This window comes from Musa acuminata, chromosome BXJ3-5, assembly GCF_036884655.1.
Source record: "Musa acuminata AAA Group cultivar baxijiao chromosome BXJ3-5, Cavendish_Baxijiao_AAA, whole genome shotgun sequence".
Taxonomy (NCBI): domain Eukaryota; kingdom Viridiplantae; phylum Streptophyta; class Magnoliopsida; order Zingiberales; family Musaceae; genus Musa; species Musa acuminata.
In genome coordinates, this window is record NC_088353.1 from 17,580,869 (window position 1) to 17,602,916 (window position 22,048).

At 39.4% G+C, this 22,048-nt stretch overlaps 2 protein-coding genes across 4 annotated transcripts; both read right to left on the reverse strand.

The window, feature by feature from the left end:
• Positions 1 to 1,047: 1,047 nt before the first annotated feature.
• LOC135638105 (uncharacterized) lies at positions 1,048 to 18,620 on the reverse strand. 3 transcript variants are annotated; one of them, XM_065151061.1, is made up of 10 exons: positions 18,339 to 18,620; positions 16,732 to 18,256; positions 13,831 to 15,246; positions 13,197 to 13,573; positions 10,090 to 11,876; positions 9,312 to 9,732; positions 5,662 to 5,824; positions 2,196 to 2,299; positions 1,972 to 2,063; positions 1,048 to 1,875 (listed from the first exon to the last, which is right to left on the reverse strand). In XM_065151061.1, exons 1-10 carry the CDS (start codon positions 18,557 to 18,559, stop codon positions 1,799 to 1,801), a joined length of 6,183 nt encoding a protein of 2,060 aa, XP_065007133.1. In that variant the 5' UTR covers positions 18,560 to 18,620; the 3' UTR covers positions 1,048 to 1,798. The 3 variants fall into 3 exon arrangements, with proteins under 3 accessions (XP_065007133.1, XP_065007132.1, XP_065007134.1); XM_065151060.1 differs by having other exon boundaries at positions 10,048 to 11,876; XM_065151062.1 differs by lacking the exons at positions 1,048 to 1,875; positions 1,972 to 2,063 and having other exon boundaries at positions 5,662 to 5,820; positions 10,048 to 11,876.
• Positions 18,621 to 19,461: 841 nt separating this feature from the next.
• LOC135639216 (E3 ubiquitin-protein ligase ATL31-like) lies at positions 19,462 to 20,699 on the reverse strand. The gene has a single exon (XM_065153017.1). The coding sequence runs from the start codon at positions 20,688 to 20,690 to the stop codon at positions 19,614 to 19,616; it is 1,077 nt and encodes a 358-aa protein (XP_065009089.1). The 5' UTR covers positions 20,691 to 20,699; the 3' UTR covers positions 19,462 to 19,613.
• Between the last annotated feature and the right edge of the window lie 1,349 nt (positions 20,700 to 22,048).

Sequence of the window (22,048 nt, forward strand, 5' to 3'; positions counted from 1 at the left end):
GTTCTACTATCTTCTATTAGTGCAAAAATTTTGTGGGTGAAGGAGTGAATACCGTGTTGTAGGTCTTCTACGTCTTCTCCTTCATAGATGGAGTAGATTGCGTCGCTCTGGTTTTCCCCTTCTTGTACTGACAAAATTTCATAGTCATCAAGAAGGTCTAATTGTTCAAACATAGCGACTCTCTTGATGTTTTTACGGTCATTGGGACATTCTCTTGCGAAGTGTCCTTCTTCCCCGCACAAGTAACACTTGCACTTCTTGTTTCTTATCAATTGCTTCCTCTTTTCAATTCTGGCGTGAGACGAGTGGGGTTTGCCCTTGTAGGTTGTTGATCTTCTCACGTCATACTTCCTCTCGGGCTTGTTATAATATCCAGGGATAGGGATCTCGCTATAGAAGTATTATAAATAAGGAAAATCAAGTTTGGTATCTCCTGTTTAAACTATAAACTAGGGATAGGGGCGCCGACGCTAGACTCCAATCACTTTAGCAAATTAAGAAGAGCTACTACTTCTTCGTTCAGTGCACTAAATTAGGTAGGTTACCTCAATTTTCTTTCGATGGAGCTCATCGTAGGATTCTTTTGTCCATCGAATGAGGTGTCTTATTGTCATGTCGACGGACCATAATTTTTGGGAAAAAATTATGGGAAAAAAATGTCATTTCAACTTTTAGTTAATAATACTCGACCATAATTTTTGGGAAAAAATGTCTTGGGGGTTTTTGTTGCAATCTTCAGTTATGTATTGCTGCATAATATTCATATATATATTGAATCTCCATCATCCTTTCAACCTTGATTTATCGTTGATCAAAGAGACAACTGCTCCCCGATTGTTTGTTCATGTGGGGATTATTGATCATATTAAGTTTATAGGAAGAATTAGAACTTCATGACTCTTTGTTGCTTGCGAGCGGCCGAAGTTCGAGTTATAGTTTCTTGTTTTAATTACAAATATATCTACCGGCTTCAGCTATTTGAATCGGACTATCAAGATCGTAGCGTCTCAAATTAAAAGTACATAAGTTGAAATTTTCATCAGATCGTGCTAATAAAAATATCATATTAATATTTCAAGTATTAAATCGAGCCATCTATCAACCACACACACACCAACGGTGTGTTACAAATATAAATTAAGATTGTGTCATTTGCTTTTCAGATGCAATGACATAACGTAATCATACAAATTGATCTCGATGCTAAATATAAAGATCAAAATGAACACCATCTATTTTTTGGGTTAATAATTAGAGTTAAAACATATGTGAAATGATCTGCAGCCGTTGGATAATGTTCGTCTCCCATCATCATCGGCCAAGTGCTAAATTCCTTCGAGTTCAGGTACACTAAGTTGTTAAAAAGCAAGAAGTCTGGACTCTGCAGTTGGTTAAACCCTCACACGACTTTGCTTCCTAATGACAACTAAAGAAGCAGTCACTCTCTTCTTCTTTATGGTGGATCCGCGATACCCACTCTTAGCTGCACATGTAGCTCAACTGCCGTGCCAACTCACTGATCATAAATAACAAGTAGCAACCTTGGTCATCAGCTGGTTCTACCACCGCTGCTAAGTCCTCTTGTTGCATCGAACCATCCGAAAAATTCTGAAAGCATCAGTCTTTGATCCATCTTTAAAAAACTGTACAGATACAGTAGCCACTGCAGGAAGAGTTTTCCACAAACTGAGGCATGCTCATGCGATGTTCCCAAAGAACAAGAAGATGAACCCATAGCCTCCCTCAATTTTGAACAGAACCAACTTGAAACTCATTACAGGAAGAACCTGGTTTCAGATCACACTTTCCCTTCGTACTGGAAATCCAATTGGTAGTCGTGCAGTAAAGTTGAAAGAGTACTTCTGCACGAACTCTCTGCAAGCGAAATGACACAAATAATTAGTTACTGCTCGGAAACATTCATTTATCTAACCTGCTCAATCTGATGAGGACCGCTTCGCAATTACTAACCATCAAGTACAGTATGAAGCTGTTGAATATCACTTGCTGTGCATATATCAATCAAGGAATATATGCCAGGTCTCAATGCTTCATCAATCTCCCTGCAAACACAAAGCAAACAAAAAGCAACTAGTAAATCTTTGTTGATGGAGGTTAACCTATCATGTGCGGTAGTAGTTACTTCGCTAAAGTGATGACTTGTATAAGGCACATGCCTAGAACAAGGAACTTACCTTTTGATGCCTGTTTGGAAGGGGCCATATCCTGAATATACATTGATGTAACTAGAAAGGAAGTAAATCGAGTGCCTTCCAAGAGCATCCTTTTGCTGTCTTATCTGTAAATACAACAAACCAAAAAGGAAATAATCTGTAGCATGCACTAAGAAATATGAAATAATGGAAAGAATGGCATGCGAGTGGTTGCTTTATATAATCTGCAAAGCACATAGGAGGAACGAATGTGATTTTCTGAGACAGCTTCCTTCAGGCTTCTGGAAACTGAAGTCTCTTAGGTTAGATTTACGACATTGCATAGTTTATGTAGGCGCTTTGATGACAGTTGACAAGATTCTTCCTCAAAGCGCAAATCATAAAAATGTTATCACCTTTTTACAAAGAGTGTAATCTTCATACCTTATTAACATTGTTACAAGGATAAGAACATTAGTAAAAAGATCAGATCTTGAGTGAAAAATTGATTTTCTATGGAATGTCCTTCCCATGTCACTTCTGCATCCAGTTTGTCTCCTGTCATGTTGTGATTCACTCTCCATTTATTTAGGACCACAATCGCCGTGCACGTTCTCCGATTCACTTGAATCTTCATAACTTCCGAAGTTGGTAGAAAATTGCTTGATAATTTAACCAATTTGACCACATCATGGCTTATCAGATATCATATATATTACCAGTTCTTATAGCATTTCTTTTTCCAATCATCTTTGGATAATTTTTGGAGCTACAAAGCTGGATAAAAAAGAATAAGAATTGGTCAACAACCATGATGTATCCTCAAGATCTGTGATATACATTACACCTTTGCAAAATCCTTGATCACCATAGAACCAACCCTTCATTTGAGCAACTTGAACAATGATAATCCCCTGTGCCATGGACACATATATACGTTTTGAACGCTAACACCAAGGCACATAGGATCCCATGTCGTGACTTCTTTGCTCCAATAAGTCACTAGGGACTACCGGAAATGTACACAAGGCATCAAAAAATGCATGCTGTTCATGATAAAAGTCTTTAACCCAACCTCTATGTAGTCCAACTACAAGCAAGCATTGCCTTGTGGGTATAGACACCCTCTCTTAGTCCAAGAAATTGAGAAATGAAGACACCTTTATTTCAGTACTTGACCGCAGATCTTAAAAAACTGACATACATGTTTAATCATAACCACAGTCTGAACCCTTTTCCTCTTGTCACTAATTTGGATGGCATTGGGCAAGTCATTGTGGTTCCTGCCATTTATCAGTAGAATTTGAACATCCTTTATGCAATCTGCTTTTCTACTATTTGGCTTGGTCTAAATATCAAGTTATAAAATTTGTGCCATAGCTCCAAGGTACCATGTGATGAAGATCTTTGATCCCATAAACTAAATACCATGGAATCCTAATCATATGAACACACAATGCACCAGTATGCAGCAAAGAAATGCCCTTCTCAAGCTGAGACGTAATTTAAGTCGACAATTTTTGCTACTAAATTTTATCAGAAATAGAAAAGGAATATAGTGTCTCGAGAAAGCTCTTCAGATACATAAGAGAAACATGTAAACTAGTATATCCACCCAATTTTTCACTCCTTGGAGTCCATCAGAAAGAGAAAAAAAAATGATGTAAACTTCCCAGTGATTTAAAAAGCACTAGGCGCCAAGGTTCAAAAACGCCCGAGGCGCTAGGCACTCGTCCGAGCGAAGCGAGACGCTAAAATATAAAAATATATAATATAATTAATAAATATAATTATTTAAAATTTTAAATTAAAATATGCTATTAAATTAAGAAAATCTATTAACAGTATTGAAAATTAATAATTTCAAATAAACCTAACAATATTAACAGTATACTGTATACTGTTAACAGAAGGAGAAGAATGAAGTGTAAGGGGGTGCTGAGCCTGTTGACTGAGAAAAGAGGAAGCGGCAACGGCGAGCGGCGAGCAGCGGGAGCCGGAGTGGGAGCGGGGAGCAGCGGGAGGCGCGAGCGGCGACAGCGACAGCGTTTACGAGCAGCGGCAGCGGGAGGCACGAGCGGCGACAGCGGTAGCGTTTGCGTGCAGCGAGAGGCGCGAGCGGTGACAGCGACAGCGTTTGCGAGCGGCAAGCAGCGGGATCGGGATTGGGATCGGTAGCGACGAGGGTTAGGGTTCGTTTGTCACTTATATCAGTTTTAGTTGGTTTGATTGAACCAACTAACCATCATAGACCGAACCAGGATTGAACCAGACCTAAAAACTTGGTTCGGTCGCCTTGGTTAACCCAGGTGCTCGCCCGAAGTGCCCAGCGCCTGGGCTCGGGCGAGCGCCCAAGCGACGCCTATTTGTAGCGCACCGCCTGGGAGATTAACGAGGCGCTCGGGCGAGCCGAACCAGGATCGAACCTGACCTAAAAACTTGGTTCGGTCGCCTTGGTTAACACAGGTGCTCGCCCGAAGTGCCCAGCGCCTGGGCTCGAGCGAGCGCCCAAGCGATGCCTGTTTGTAGCGCGCCGCCTAGGAGATTAGCGAGGCGCTCGGGCGAGGCCCGAGCGCCTAGGCGAGCGCCCAAGGGCCTTTTTAAATCGCTGAAACTTCCTACAAAGGTTGATGTATGTAGGAAGTTTACACAGCTTACTATGGCTGTTTCACCAAGAATTGTGGCTAAGGTATGACAATTTCTAATAGGTTGATTACATAGCATATCCACAAAATAAGAAAATAAAAATAAATTCCTACAGAAGCCACACCCGTGAAAGGAGGGTTTTATTACCTAATGGAGAATAGGATGGAACTAAGGGACATGACCCAGATAGGATCAACCTAGAACTTAAAATATTCACTTGTAAGAACCCCAACGCACATTAGCCGTAAGCAACCAATTCTAAATTTCCATGTATAACATCTCTATATATATTTTCCACAGACAATTCACTTTGTCAACATAAATCTAAAAGGAAAGTCATCAAGTTGATATTTTAGTTTTGCAAGAAAAAATTGATGCCACGACTTAGTTTGACCTTTGTCATCGACTATTACATCGGCCAAAGGATGATAGCCTATGCCGTATGTGCTGATTGGTGCATCTGTTCATCCAGGTTCCATTTGAATGGCATATACAGAGACCAACTGGCTTGTCCTAATCTACACACCAATTTGAGATGAACAAAATGTCATCTCAACTGCATGTCCATGCCAAAAAGTAATCCTTGGTGACACCAGCTTTTAGACCTCAAAATACAATCCTCAGCTCCGACTATTATATTTGGTGTCTGATCTGTTTGTTGTCCTCTTTATTCATCATCAAGAATCCCAAACATTAAATGGAAAATCAAGTTTTAGAACTGGAGATCAATAGATCTAGCTAGCTATGTAGCAAAATTGGTTTACTGGATATTGCTACTGAATGTACAATGAGTCAAAACAAATTAGCAATCAATTTCATGATGTATATGAAAATATTTCATTAAAAAAAAATCCTCACAAACCTCTTCATAGATCCTCCTCAAAAAGCTAGCACATTTTACCGCCTCCTGCACATCCCAGGTAAAATAACCTTTTCTGCTATGTGAATTTGTGTCAAAATTCTCCAGACAGTTAAGCAAAGTGATAACTGAATCTTGAAGTACGGCAACACATTGTTCAACCTTGCTACAGAGCAAACAGGAGAAAGAAAAAAGGCTTACTCATCAAGTAAACAAAAGTATATGGAAATTGAAATATATGTGAATCACATATATCCAATGTGAAACAGCAGAAATAAACTATGTTCAACATTTCATATGAAAAGAGAATAACATAAGTATTTGTATGCATTTGTACAAGTCATCTACTAAGACAAAGCCCAACCATCTTATCAAAATTACATCCTAGTCTTGGAGCATGCCCAATAAGAAAACTGGTATTTTGTAACCCCGATGACAAAATGACTGGTCCGGATTATAAAGTCACCAGATGGAATCCTCACCAAGCTGCAGCAGTAGCAATCAAACTATCATGGGCATAATGTTGCTAAAGAGTATAAACTACCCCATGCAATCACTAATTATTGTATAAAGAGTATAACAAAGGATACATCTGCACAATATTGTCTGAAACAAAAGGAAGTAAATTGCTAATAAATGCAAATATTTTAGCCAAGGATTGCTGTGCCGACCTGTACCGCCCGGTATGGGCGGTACATACTGGTCCAACAAGATACTAGTATGTGGATCGCCCTCTACCAGGCGATACTATCACATGATGGGGTCTGTACCGAACGGTAACAATCGATATCCGACGGTTACCAACTTATACCGATCAACAACAATCGGATTTCGACCGTTATCGATCAAGGGCTGAGATTTCCCTATTTCAAATGGTCAGTACATGTTGGTAATGGTCTGATTTTGACCGTTGCCGATCAAGGGTTGAGATTGCCCTATTTCAAATGGTCAAATTGACCGTTTGAGGCTTAGAAAAGGGTTTTTAAATCCTTTCCTCTCACCTCTTTCAACTCATTTCACTCTCTCAATCTTTTCAATTCTCTCAAACTCTTTTTTACTCGTGTCTCTCTCTCATTCTCACATTTTCACAATGCTCTTAACTCATTTCACTCGAACTTTTTTTCACTCGTTGGAAAGAATCGAGTCGGGTAACGAGACACCTTCGCAATAGCATTCAACAACCTGCTTGGTTTAGAGACATGGTAGTGATGTGGATAGCAGTGCCTCGACCGATGATAGTGGCAACACTAGGGAGTCAATGGTCTCATCTACACAATTTGAGGGAGGCGCATGGACCGAGGAGCAGTATTTTACACATACCACCCAAGATTCAAATCATGGAGCTTGACGAGGTACTGATCAAGTTTATGCACGGAAAGGGAAGAGGAAGGGAAAGACATTGGATAATCTTGAGCAAATGTCATAGAGCCTACACGACGTAAACACAGAGCGAAGCTGATTGTGTTCACAATTATCGTATTATGGGGAATCTTATGGCTAACAGCAGTACGATGATAGTTGGTCATACTTCTTCGAGCAACAGTACGATAATCGATCTTACAATACGGAGCAATAGATCAGTAGCCAAAGTAGAAGTTTTGTTATTCTCTATGTTCTGCATCAATACATGCCACATTCGTCCTTGCCTCAGGAGCCACCTTGGACACGTGGTTCACGATGATCAAACTATAACCACCATCACATTGATGCACCAATAGCATATGATGTATCAGCACATTATGTCATGGGATCAATTTCATGATTGAGTCCAACAAACATATCATATTGATATACAAATACATAGGATCGAGGATTCTAATCCATCGCTTGTGGAATTCTGTCGTTCTTTTTTATGGTAAGAACAGGTATATTTATCAATCGATTACTTAATTCATTTGAATCTTAAAGTTCAAGTTGTTTAAAAAATAATATAATAATTCAAATTATTTCTTTGTAGATAATTCAATATTAACGGAAGGACGATCCAAAACATATCACAAAGCTATTCCTCAAAGTCCAAAAAAGATATGTCACTACTCTATCCTAATTTCCATTATTTTGCTAAAATTATACTAAATTTATATTTATTTTCAACTTAAAAACCCTAATCTAACTTTTTTTTTATTTTTTAGGTATTTTGGAGCTATTTTCGATGATTTTGGGTGTACAGTTGGTACACCTCGGTGTACCGATATCTGGTACATTGGTATGCCTTGGTACATACAGTATCGATGCTTGGTTGGTACACCAGTATGGATTGAGAATTTTAGTTATCTTAGTCTCATTAAATTACTAACTTAGGAATATGAGATAGTCCTACACAATGCAAGTTTAATGTCAGATAAATAAACCATGAACATTCTTTCATCAAATAGAAAATGTGTCAGCTTAGAGCTCAATTTCATCCATTAATAGTGTCAACGTAAAAGGGATATTGAAGACTGAAGTATTTATTCTAGAAGCATGATAATAGCTACAAGAGGTCATCCTAAAGAAATAAGAAGATTTAACAATTTTTTGCCAACCTTCATCTTTGCATGTTGAAAAGAGAAGCAAACTTTTGGATAATAAATGGATGCTATTAGAAATTTGGCTAGAGTTTTAATGCTAGTTGACAAAGCCTTTAAAGTATAGGACTCCTCATTTATGGAAGGATTCAACACTTAGTAAATTTTTGCACTTATGGACTTTATTTTTCAAGCTAGTTATCAACACTAGTACGAAAAGGTGTAATCCAACACTTAAGTGTAACATGCCAAACAAAGCTAGCTTGGACACCAATTAGGAGCTTGGGCAATTGACAAGCTGACAACCAATAAGTCCAAGACCATAAAGGGAGGATACAGGATGATGTGAACAATCATGCTGCAATGTTCACCTCAACCGAAACCATTTAATTCTAAGAAGTTTATATCATTTTATATCAACAATCTTACACCTGACACATATAAAAGTTAAATGCCAATATTATCAGTAATTCTAACATGTCCCACAAAAATTTATGTTGACTATCACGATCCGGCTTAAACTTCAGTAACTAATTTATATATTGTCCACTGTTACAAGGTATGACAGTACTATCAAAGTTCTTATCTGCCTAAGAGCCAATATTACTTTTAGATAGTCTCGGTTGCATATTTACACAAAATTCTAGTCATCCCCAGACACAGTATATCAAGTTTAATGGCCCACATCCAATACATCAGAAAGTGTTGAGGTTCCTGATACTTACAAGGATTAACAAGTTTCAGAAGCAGTCCATTCAAATGTGTCATTTGTAATTGCAGGTGCATAAAGTCCAAATTTATTTGATGAACAAGAAATCCATGTCAACTAAATCTGTATAGATTAAACTAAACAAATACACTTAGTACAAACTGGATAAATAAACTATCAATAAGTCTTGTTTTAACAAAAATACATAAATGTATGAAAATAATCTTCCATGATTACCGATTCCTCAGAAAGACACAAAATAACATGAATATTATTAAAAACAGTTTTCAAGCATGCATATCCAAGTCTAACCAAGTGAACATCATGTACTTACTTTGCCCTGATTGGCAACTTAATGGAAACTATTCCAAAATTTTAGATCAAGCTTCAACCAAAAGATTTCATGAGTATAGAAGCACCAAAAAAGTAGCACGTACCGTGTCCGGTGCTTAAGAGTTGTGTATAAAAGTTTGCAGCATGAAGTGTATAAATCGATAGAGAACTGACGATCAACATTAGAATCATGAACATCATGGAAGGGTCCTGCCTCTGGAATACTAGTAGATAATGAACAGTCATGAGAATCTTTGAGGTGACTGAAGTCCCTGAAAAGTACCATTGGTATCTGCAAACACTGGCTAGCATGGCATGTGTCCATTTGAAATGAATGCTTCCCAGCAATTGTTGTAAGAACCTCAACACACATAAGAACAACTGAACCGGAATCTGGATTAATCTCAGTTTTGTTATAAGGTAACTTCTCTATGTAAAATATTTTTGGCTGCTGGAGGTGCAAAACTATATTGAATAAACAACCCAATAAACTTGAGATATTTTCCTTTATGACTTGCTTTTGTTCTGCAGCCCATACCAGAAAAAAACGAATTATGAATAATTTCATATATGATAAATATTTTTATTCAATAGCATGTTTATCGATAAGCAACTTATTATAATATGAATACATTTTCAAGCAGGGTACTTCATGTGAATGCAACCGCAAATACTTGTTGACTGCCAAATGATGATTTCCATTCTAGGTTAACTAGGAAATCAATCCATCTGTTCGAAAAATTAAATATTCATTTTGCATTGACTGCAGACACTTGTATTCATAGGGAACTCATTCAGGAAAAAGAAGGGGAAAAAAAACATGAGACTATTGCAAAGTACCTGAAACATATTCAAGAACCATATCCAAGCAGTCAATCCCACCTGCCACATTTGGGGAGACTGTCCCTCCATCAAAATTTCCAGTTCTTACTTCATACACCATATGGCAACCTTGCGGTGTTCCAATCAGGGCCCTCTCTATTGCTTGCACAGCTGTCCTCAACTGCAATTTCACCGGTCTTCCAATGAATTTTCTGAATGACAACCGAAGTTGACTTTTGAATTCATTGATGCTGTATTCTCCAACAAGTGATTGCTTCTTATGAACACTCACATGAGTTTCTCTCTGGAGCATTTTTGTATTTGATCCTGTCTCATGAGATGAAAGAGTTGCAGACTTTCCTTGTAGAGAAATGCATTTCCCTATTACTCTCAAATGAATGTCTAGTAACTGTGCATACACATCTTTTGTCAAGGTAGGATCAGACAAGCTGATGTAATTCCCAACAACTTCAAGATATTTCAATGGACCATCTACCCAAACAAAGGTAAATGGATTTGGTCTGCCAACCATTTCTGCTATTCCCTGTAGAATAATATGAGAAGTTTGAACAAGAAGACCCATCGACTTTGATGACAAGTAATAAAAATTGCCATGTGGTTTCAGACTGTTGGAAAATAAAAGCGTACACTTTAGCTTAAGGATAGCTGCAGAAGCCAAAAATAGTTGTCTAACCATGAATGCTAAATGGGGACTTTCACCCTCTAATAAATTTTGTAAGAAAGACCCTCTCAAATTCTGCAGATTAGACAAATCAACATTCTGAACTGCTCTAAAAGCATTAATTACCCACTTCTTGTGGCTATCTGATGATCTTTCCTTCTTTACACTGGAATTCTTAGTGTGTTCATCATCTGACGAGTCTTTGATGTCAATCCTATAACAAGCCGAGCATTTGGATCTTGCTCCTTGCTCTCCAACAGAAAATGGCTCATGATGATGTGAACATCCAGAAGCACTTTCGATGAGTACATTTCTATACAAACTATTATTGTATGGGAGATTATGTGTAGGATGGGTTTCACTGTCTTGTCCATCATCAACAATAAATATACTAATACACGAATAAACAAAATTCTCAAATAGAACAATATAATTGCTCAATCTAGAAAGACAGGAATGGTTGAACCTCAGTGATTGTGATTGTTGTTTGTCAGTAACGTGGTCAATACCTATGCTATCTGACGTAGATGCCAGGCCCCATAGAAACCCTTGTAGGCAAGATATAACACACGATAATTTATTGAGGCTCAAAATGTTATGATCAATTTCTTCTTTGAGTGCATGTCCCATATCCTTCAATATAACAGTTGAATTTCTTATCTGATCTGCCAGTATCTCAGCCAAAAGTTCCAAATATTTCCAGGGTTCAACATTTTCTGAAGTTACAATGTGCTGATCAATTACATTATAAGCATCTTTTCTAGTTTTGTCATAATGTAAAGGGAGCTTCATATGAAGCTTCTCATTATTTATTATAGATTGTAATGCAGTACTCATCAGTTGTTTGCCTACTGTCAAAAATATATAGGATGTGTGATCCACCAAGGAAAATGTCATAGTTTTCATCTGACTGAAATACTTCTCTCCAAAAAATGCATGTGGCAGTCCAACCAATTCATCAGCTGTCTTCAATAACCACAAGATAGTTGAATGATTAAATACAGTCAACAAATATGAGGCCTCTGGGATTTCTGCATTTTCAACAGATGCTACCACAAGATGTTTCATGGCCCGTCGACATGAAATAAACAATCTCCAAAGCTCAAAGAGGTTATCGCCATTGACCAAAGATTCACGACTTGTCAATAAGTTTGATATGACTAACCTAAACCAATGACAGAAACATTAGTACAAAAAATTTTAAAGACCAAGTAGACGAATTAACAAATAAATATTATCAACCAAATTCTAGTTCATTAAGGGTTTATTGATAATCAATAAGCAAATTCCAAACAAACTTGCTATCTGATATATGGATCTTTTCTGCCATCTATTTCTATCAAGGCATCATCACTAACTAATTAGGCTATAAACTCTGTTCTTCTGTGGTTTCTAACATAATTCTTTTAATCTATCGTTCCTTGCAGCACTAGCCTATTTTATCATGCCTCACTTGAGTATAAATTGTATAAATTGAACCATGTCAAATTATTTTCCTCAATAAGAATTAGTATATGATTTGGGAAGATGGATCTTAATACCATTTCAGATGATATTGTGAATTTATATCGGGACTTAGTATATGATGGCTTCCCTTAGCCCAATTTATCATCTAGGATCATCTAATATGGATTTTATGTCAGCTGATCAGTCGTTTAGCACCCCACTGGAGCCCTTCGACACAGTAAAGGAACTTCTTTTACTTTTTTTTGTTTTTGTAGTAATTTAAGTTTGTTAAGTTGTAGGTGAGCATCTCAACCTGAATATGGGTAGATCATCTCTTTGAAAATGCTATGGCATGTTGTGATCCTCATTTTTGTTTGTTTTTTATGTTTCCTGATGCAAAATGACAAGATGAATGATCAGACTTTTCTAGTTCTTTTGGCTGTTTTTTGTGATTCTTAATTGTGTTGAACTTGTCAGCCTTTGATACATGATTCAAAATGACAAAATCATGTCTTTGATACATGATTTGCACGACAGAGTAACTTGTGACATGACTAACACAAGCATGCACAATGTACGATCACTTGCCAAAGTCTTGCTCGCACATGACCTGGTAATCTTCATTACAAATTGATCAGATATCCCTCTAAGGCATTATGATGCTAATTATCATTAAGACTATCTAACTGACAATTCAAAGTTAAAAATCTAACTGTTTGTGTTTACCAGCATGAATCCTCTCCCACCATTTAAACTCTAACAAGGCTGATGTCTTGTCGTTAGTATAAGGGCCACCACATTCTTCCTTAATGCTGTTAATGGGTCTTGTCTAGTCATCCTTCTCACACGTGACACCTAAAAGTAGACAAGAATTGCTACTACTAGGAGAGCAAAGTCACAACTTTCTAAAAGAAAACATTCAGAATTATTTGTCATGTTTAACACATGGATAAAAAGAACATTATCCAAAAAGAGACAATGCAACAACTAAGCAGATACAAAAACGTATATAAGGAAACAAAATTAAGAGAATATCTACCTTTCAAGATTCAGTATATATGTTGCATAATCTACAAAAGAAGTAGCAGTTACATGAACTCCGGGCATCTTACAGAATAGATATAGTAAATCTTCACAAACTTTGAGTTGCATATGGAACGAAAGACCTGATTGCCTCCCAGAAGGTATTGTACAAGAGATGTCTGAATGGACCAAATTAGATGCTGACAGTGAAGTAGGTAAAGCATGTCTGCCACCCATATCAACTGCTGGCCCTTGAATTAATGTGGTCAAGATCTCCGACCATTCTGATAATGAATACATATCCTTACAGCTTGTGCTATCATGATTTATCAGAAAAGTGAATGATTTCTTCAGAACTTGGCATAACTTTGATGTTAAATGCTTGGACAGAACCTAGACACAAGAGAAAAGGGTAAGATCTCCTGATGCCTCTCAAATTAACACAAGACAGGTATTCTGTGCCATTGGAAGCGAAAAAAATTTAGTGAGAAAAGAAAGTGATTATTTTATTAAGTTCAAAAAAAGAAACCAACTCGATCATTTAAAATCAAGCACAAATGTGTGAATTTGTCTCTCTTCTTATATGTAAGAGTCCAGAATTAAAGAACAATCTTTTCTCCTAGACATTATAGTCAAATGCATTTACTTACAGCTTGTTCATATAGAGCACTGTCGCTGATGAGCTCCAATGCAATTTGGTGCATATCAACTTTGTTGCATAAAGTTTCACCTATGCATGGCTCCCTAACAGGACCTCCGCAAGGCAATGAATACAGTAGCAAATGAGATAAAAACATCTTCAGATACTTGTTAGAAGCATGAGAGCACCAAATATTAATATTCTGGCAGAGAAACCTCCAAATTTGAGAAGGCAAAGAATTCTCATCCAAGGTGCCTTCATCTGGAGGCAAACTTTTTACCTCACCAGTTTTAAAGCTCTGGCTGCATATACATTTTCCCTCTGAAGCCAACAATGGCAGATAACCACTTAAGAATTTGGTTACTTTTACTGCCTCCTTCCTGGACGTAGCAATGAGCCGATTCAGTTGCTTGCTTAATTTTTGCATATCAAGATTCTCAAGTGGCACTTGGCTTAATTGTGAGTCCTCTTGCAAGAATTCATATGCTTTAAGCATCCTATCCAAATCATTAAGCCTTTGTATGGCCATGGCATGAAATACATAAACAAGAGGAGCATAAACTGGGGAACTGTTTGAAAAAAAAACATCAGATAGAGATTGAATAACATCCAGGAGGGAAATGGAAGGTCTAACTATCCAGGAGAAATAACCATCATCCAGAGACTTCCAATTATTCCTCCATTCTATTCCACTACATACATAAAATATGTTCCCAATGGCTTCTGATGCCTTTTTTGCTGAATTAGGTGGCATTAGGCTAATTGATTGCCGGTATAAACTTCTACAGGACGTGTACATACGAAAAAGGAACACAAAAAACCAGGAGATGCTAATTGGTATGCTCTGTGACTCGTTTTGGTGTTCAGGTAACTCATGGTTAGACAATTTTCGCCCTGAAATATAGTGAATAGAACTACTGACACCATCCAATGGATTTTGAACCAAACAACTGAAGCTTGGCCTTATTGATTTCATTAAATTATCAACAGAATTTCCTACTAGAACACTGTTTGTTGATGTAATCATTAGTGAATCCAGTACAATCGTGTATATCTCAGATAGAACTTTTCCCAAAAGTTCTGCTTGCATACCTAAATGCAACATGCAGCTATTTAAGGTACTTGTTTCACCTAAAAATATACCATTACGTACAGAACCATGTTTGATCCATTCTAGTGAATTTGTAATATCTGTATTCAGCTGCAGTATACATCCATTAGCTTGTCGTTCTGGTATTGACTTGATAGAATTAGAAATCGCAAGTCGAAATGAGTCTGACATTAATAGGGCTGTCATTGATTTTAAACATATCTCCGCAGACAGAGGTGAAGAAGCAACGAACACAGATTTACCAGTTGATTCAGCATCACTAGCAACTGCAAAGAGTCTCACAGCTCTACAGAGTGCAAAAATGGGACTATTAACCTACAATGATAACATGACTATCAACAAGCATTTTATAAGACCAAAGGCAGGTAAAGATAACCAAGAAACAAAAATTGTTAGCAAGAAAGAAACCATGTAAGAACAATATTAGTCAAATGACTTCTACCTCGTTTCTCAATGGCTCATTGAAAGATCTGCTTTGGGAGTGAATAAGTGGTCCACAAAATTAGACATGAAATTAGGTAGCATAACAAGAGCCGAGAAAGGTAACCAGCTGGATAATTATCGTGGATCTATTCCTAAAAGAAAAGTGTTGCTTTCCATAAAATGGTTATATTTTATGACCAACATTAACTTTAAATACTGCTGTCAGTGCTTTACTAGTTAGTGATCCCCTCCCTCGACATTATCTAACAAAAATATTAAGGAAGTCATCAAGCACAACCGATTACACCAGTTTGATGACAATTTACGAGAGATTATTATCTGACATGCAAAAGATGTGCCCCTTCGTACTTCACAGTGAATTTCCTCACCACTGTCCAACAGTATGCACAAAAAATGAGTTACTAATTGCTATACTGCATATGCCATCCAGTTCAAACATCCTGCTTTCTTATTCATGAACTTATTACATTTTGAACACATTAAATCCATGGACCTGGGATTACAATATAACAAGGAGTATCCAGGACATTAGTAGGCTCAAAAATGAAAAAGACGCAAATATGCAGAAAGGAAAAAGAAAAGAAGAGACTGAGTTATCAGGAGAAGAACTTGTCACTTAGAACTTAGAAAGTATATCTTCAAACAAATACCGGTAACCGGTAATAATCTTAAGCCAAAAGAAAGCAATTAAAATAATAGCATTGTTCTACAATATAGGGGGTATATATAAGTGATGACAAATAGCCTCAAACTCCAAGTAAATATATTATCTAGAAGAGATTGATTGGCAAAGCTTTAATTTGATAACTCCACATCTCCTTATACGTCCATGGGATTAGTTAAGAACAATGAATCACTCAAAAACCAGATGCATCAAACGTCAGGTTTTGCTTGGAAAGGAAACAAATGTCAAGCAACTCATAGATCACTGGAGAAGAAACTGCAGAGAAACTCAAATCCATTTCAAAAAACTTCAAGGTCAGGCAACAAAATGTAAATAAACTAGTAGTGAGGCCAACTTCATTTACCAGCAACTCCCCTGATAAAATTTACATTCAGATTATTTTATACATCAAGATGATAATTGCATGACATCAACACAATCAACATTTGGGCACTTCAGCCAAACATTAGGGCATGTTATCGATGCAATCTGACAAAAGTTTAGTAACATTTTTGCAAACAATTGGTAGGAATGAATTGACATGGTTGCATTTGCCATTGAGCATAAATGCAAGATAAATAAACTACACAATATAATTTTGTAATACTTCCTATAGCAGAGGAAAGTTCTTTTTTTTATTTGGAAGTTCCAAAACTAATGGTAGAAAATGATGACCATGGTATCCCACTAACCTGTCGAAGCTCACCATATATGTTAATTACTTGACAACTGAGTTTCAAAATCCCAGAAACTAACAAAGAACATGGCTTTGTATCAGCCAAAGGCATCTGAACATTCAAGTACGCGAATATCATTAACCATAGTTCCACTAGGTCATTCCCAACAGCCTTATACTCGATTTCCAAAAAATATCCAACTGAAACAAAAATCTCCTTTGCAAGTAGAGGCAAGATTCTTTTAATTCTTACATTGTCCACGTGTAACACTGACAACCAAAATAGATAAATTTTCCCAGAAATATAAACAATTATGTCATAGATGTGTTTCAAAAAGTTAAAATAAGACTCTTCAGATGTGTCTTCTGTGGGCATATATATCTTCTCATCAATAAAAATTGTAAGAGTCTCATTCACGGACTTGAGCATGCAATGACCCTCCACCAACCTGATTTCTAGGAGCTCTTTATCCTGTGAGAGGTCAAGCTCTGCGCACCTTTTACACTCAAGCACTAGAGGCTCTAAGAACTGTGTGAATACTCCAAATAGTGGTTTGCTAGTTTCTTCAGCTTTTTCAGGAATCTCAGTATGCCTTCCTGAAGCATTGTTGACTTTTGATGCCAAACTAGCATTTTTTTTACTCCTAACTTCATTGATGAACAAACAAAGAAGGTACCCAAAGCCACCAAGTGAAACTGCCTTCTTCTCTGCAATCATCTTCTCTAATCTCCGAAAAAAGTGTCTGTGATAGCTCTCATTAATGCCCTTCAATCGTCTGCCCTCCTCTGCATTTGAACTCTTCAAGCATAAAAGCCCGTTAATATGTGCTGGATGAAATACCCCAATAGACAAAACTTCTTTGACAATCCTCAACAGGTTATGCGCTTCTTGGCATTTCCCTTCATTCACTCGTAACTGCAATAAAACTAGCAATTCAAGCAATGGCTCGAGCAACCTATCCACAAAAGCACCAAAGACATTTCTAGGATTCGGGTGAAACCTTAGAAAACCAACAAAGTCCTCAAGAAGAAGACTTGAAAGACTTGTCAAGACTCCACCACTGGAAGAACCAAGCTCATCATTCATGAAAACCTTACGAACAAGGCTAACAGCCTCAGCAGCACATGAAACCCAGAGTTCAACACCAGCATTGTAGAAAGCTCTGGAATTGGCTAAAAGAAGCAAAGAAAGGCACTCAAAAACATGCTTGAATAACCTATCAGACTCTTCCTTGAGCAATGAGCTATCACCATCAAACAGAAGCAACGCATGGTGCAAGACACGGGTAACGGCTCGCAGTAGATTCGAGGAAACGCCAACGGACGGCTTCTGTAAGCAGAATCTGAGAACAGCCCAACATCTGTAATCCAAACATGAGTCACAAAATTCCGCGTTTCGTTTACTACTCTCAAAAGAGATCAAATGGAGCTGAATCCAATCAATCAGAAAGGACACAAGACGGGGGATCCCAACGACCTCCGCGCCTTGATCATCACCATCACCAATCAAGCTCACGTAATCAAAAGCAATCTCGATCTTCCTGCACAAAACACAACCCTTATCGGATTCAACGAAACTGAAAGGGAAAACAAATATGCAATTTCTTGGTGTAAAGAAGGGACCTTTGAATAGGGATATCTTTAATCTGGAGGGAAAGGATGAGATCGAGATTCGCCCAGGCTCCTCTCTGATCTGTTATCTTCTTCTTCTTTCTGAGCTCGGCACTCGCTTCTCCTCCTCCTCCTCCTCCATCTTGCTCCTGGGGTTCTGGGGGATGGACGTGAGACCGTTTCCGCTTACTGGTGCCAGGGTTTTCTGAGAGGATCGGGACGGCGTTCGCCATGACCGAGCTCGAGACCGTAGCAGGAGGGTTCACGAAGCCGTTGGTAGGGTTTCTTGAGCCGGTTTTGAAAGGACGGGGCAGAGGGGTCTAAATATTCGTGAAAGGAAAGATCTGAATCGTTGGATGTTGAATCTAACGGCCAGGATGGTTTAGCCGAAGCGACGGCGCTGCAATTAATGGCTGTATCAGGAATACATATGCCGTGAGATTTGTGATTGCGATCTCGACGAGCAAGATCGGAAGAAGCGATTAGAGCAAACCATCGAAATAAAAGCCTTTTTTATTTAAACAAAATGAGATAACAAATATTATTTATATCCTAAAAATTATCTTACTATTTTAACAAACATGAAAACAAATCATACCATGTTAACAATAGAAATAAAATTTAATTACCTAAAAAATAATATATGATATATTAATTAAAATTAAATAAAGATTATCCATTTATAATTTTGAAAAATGGGTATGGATGATTAAAAGTTTAGCGAACCTTTCCTTTCTTTGCTGCCGCCTCTCAAACCTCTTCATCGTCAACGAACATTGCATGGTTGCCATTGGAAGAACGAGTTCAGCCTTTTCCTTTTGTGAGCTGAATTCTTAGCTTAAATACTCTAAATAAGTCATTGCATAGTTGCCATTGGACGAATGAGTTCAGCCTTTTCCTTTTGTCAGCTGAATTCTAGCTTAAAATCTCTAAATAAGTTTGCGTTCAATCTGCAGATTCTATCTACAGTTCTTGTAATCTTTGCCTTTTTGATTCAAGACCACAGTGTTTCTTCTTAGTTTTCCTTCGTACGACCATCTCATGCTTATATATATATAGAAGAAAAGCATGTGTTTTCTGCGAAGAAAAGATTCATCATAGATGATAAATCCAAGAACAGAGATACTGCAAGCACTCAAAACCTAAACAGAATTTCCATATCTCCCTTCTAATTAACGATCTTGCATGTTTTGGATGCACGAAACAACTTGGTCCATGTACAGAATAAATCTTGAAGAAGGATCCTGTCGCCGACAACTTGCCATGTTGGCGCTTGCTCTATGAACATTAAACGCGCTCCGTTGCTGCGAGGCTAGCAGACGACGACGCCGCCGCCTCCTCCTCCTTTGCGGGCTCGGAATTTGCTGCTCCACTCTCTCCTATTTCGAGAGCAAGGTTGAGCGGAGCTCCCGCAGACGGGTATACCCGCTTGCTCGACCCCTCCGTCGCTGTCCCATCGGCCCGCCGCCTCACCGAGAACGTCCGCAGCAGGAACCCCCACCGACCGCTCCGCCCCCCTCGGTACCCCCTGCTCCCGCTCGCCTCCCCGCGGGCTCGCGCTTCCGCCACGCTCGCCGCCCGCCGGAGCCCCGCTGCCGTGAAGATTTCCTGCCTTACGTGCCCCGGGAGCCGCAGCGTGTACCGGTCCACCTCCTCACCCTTGTGCCCCGTCGAGTGCCATCTCCGGTACCCCACCGCCGGCAGCCGCCCCCCCTCGAGATCTCCTTCCACCGTCGCTCCGACGTCCTCCGTAGGCGTGGATTCGCAGGCTGCGTCGGCGGCGTCCGCGGGCTCCGGCTCCGCGAGGTTGGCCCGGCAGACGGGACAGGTGACGTGGGTGCCTAGCCAGACGTCGATACAGTCGACGTGGAACACGTGGCAGCATCTAGGGAGCAACCGGAGGGTGTCGTCGTGGGCGAACTCGGAGAGGCAGACGGCGCATTCCAGCGCGCCCTTCCCTTTCTTGTGCTCCTTTGCCTCCGCATACGCCATGGTGGGGAACGAAGCGAGCACCTCGGGGTCGAGCCCTCGCCGCGCCGCTCGACTGGCGGCGGCCCGCGACTCCACTGCCCCGGAGGGTCGGGTCCCACCGGAGCTACCCGAGCTGCATTGGTGAATGTATACGGCGAAGAAGCCGAGGAAGAAGAAGCCGCAGATGAGACCGATCACGAGGGCGGCGACGCCGGGTTTGATTCTGACGGAGTAGCCGGAGGGGCCGTCGCCGGAGGGTGTGGCGGTGGATTGGGCGCTGACACGGCGAGGTGTGACGAGAAGTAGCGCAAGCACTATTAGAAGAAGCGAGGCCGTCCGATGGATGGTGGCAGGTGTCGTACGGCGGCTAGCCGTCGCCATAGGTGGTGGCATAAGGCAGGTAATCGATCGGTAGCGCAGATGGAGCGTCGCAATAGTTATAGGGCGGCGGTCTGCGTCGCCGTCAAGTTAGAAGTCAATCGTTAACTTTGACTGTTGGGGGGGGGGGGGCAGTGGGGGACGTGTGCGTAGGCCGTTGGGAAGGCTCAGCTGGCCAAGCCAATGACACGTAAAGAGAAGCAATACGTACTTCCGTGCTTTTGCTGTGGGACCCATTGATGGAGAATATTTTGGCTGGGTTTTCTACTGAACCCTGGATCGATAGAGAGAGCCGAGGCGAGGTGAGCTCTCGCGAGAAGGAGGGTGATGTGGACTTTCGCATGTGGACGGAAGATTAAAGAACGAAAGAAGAAGTCTACGCTTGATTGGGTCCACAAAGCGGAGGAAGAATCTGATGGCGGCTCGCGAACTGCCGTGCGCCTTACAAATTCCGAGAAATATCTTTAGGAAGGAAGGACACGTAAGCCAAACAGTACGCCTTCAACACCCGACTCAACTCACGACTTGGATTACAATCCGGGTCTGGGCTGGCACACTTGTCCTTCGTAGCATACCAATTCGTGACTTTGAGTCGTGAGATGAGGATGACACGTAAAGCGGAAGTCAAATTTCTTATCAGGTTGCCATTCTAGAGAAGGTATGGATGTTCTAGAAGGTGAATTAAGAGGGTTCAGCTGATGTGGCTGAGAGCAAACGGCAGTCTGTCCGAGCTCACATTGATTCAAAGAAGAAAAATAAGAAGATATTGACCGCTACTGTGTCTTGATAAGAGCGTCTCATGTTCTTCTTTGTATAGGTTATATTCTCTCCAAATGCCACAGATGCAATTCTCCTTTCTTAATTGCCAGCATGAACCTCATTTCCTTTTTCTCGATCATCCAGTTATGTGACGTATGAGAGGAAGATCGAGATATGAGATAGCGATGGACGGACGTTTGAGATGAAAGGCGATGATATGTAATAATTAACATGAACAAATGGGAGAAGAAACTTGGCAATTATTTTTTAGATTCTTTAACTAAAAACAGGTTATATAGAGGAGAACTTAATCTAGAAAAGAAGTTTAGGTTTCAAAGATTTTTGTTTGAAAAAAAAATAATTTCAAGAAGATTGGAAGGAGATTTTGAGAATATGAAGTTAGAAGGAGGAACTTTGTATGTAACCCTATTTATAGAGTGAAAATAACAACCAAAAGATTAAAACAAAAGAGTAATTTACTTTAAAAAATCTTTAATAATAGGATTTTATTAGATGACGCTCTCATATTTGAATTTTACCTGAGATGCTATTTTATATGAAAAATCCATTCATACCCTTCAACCAATCTGATTGAAGTTGGACCAATCCATGGG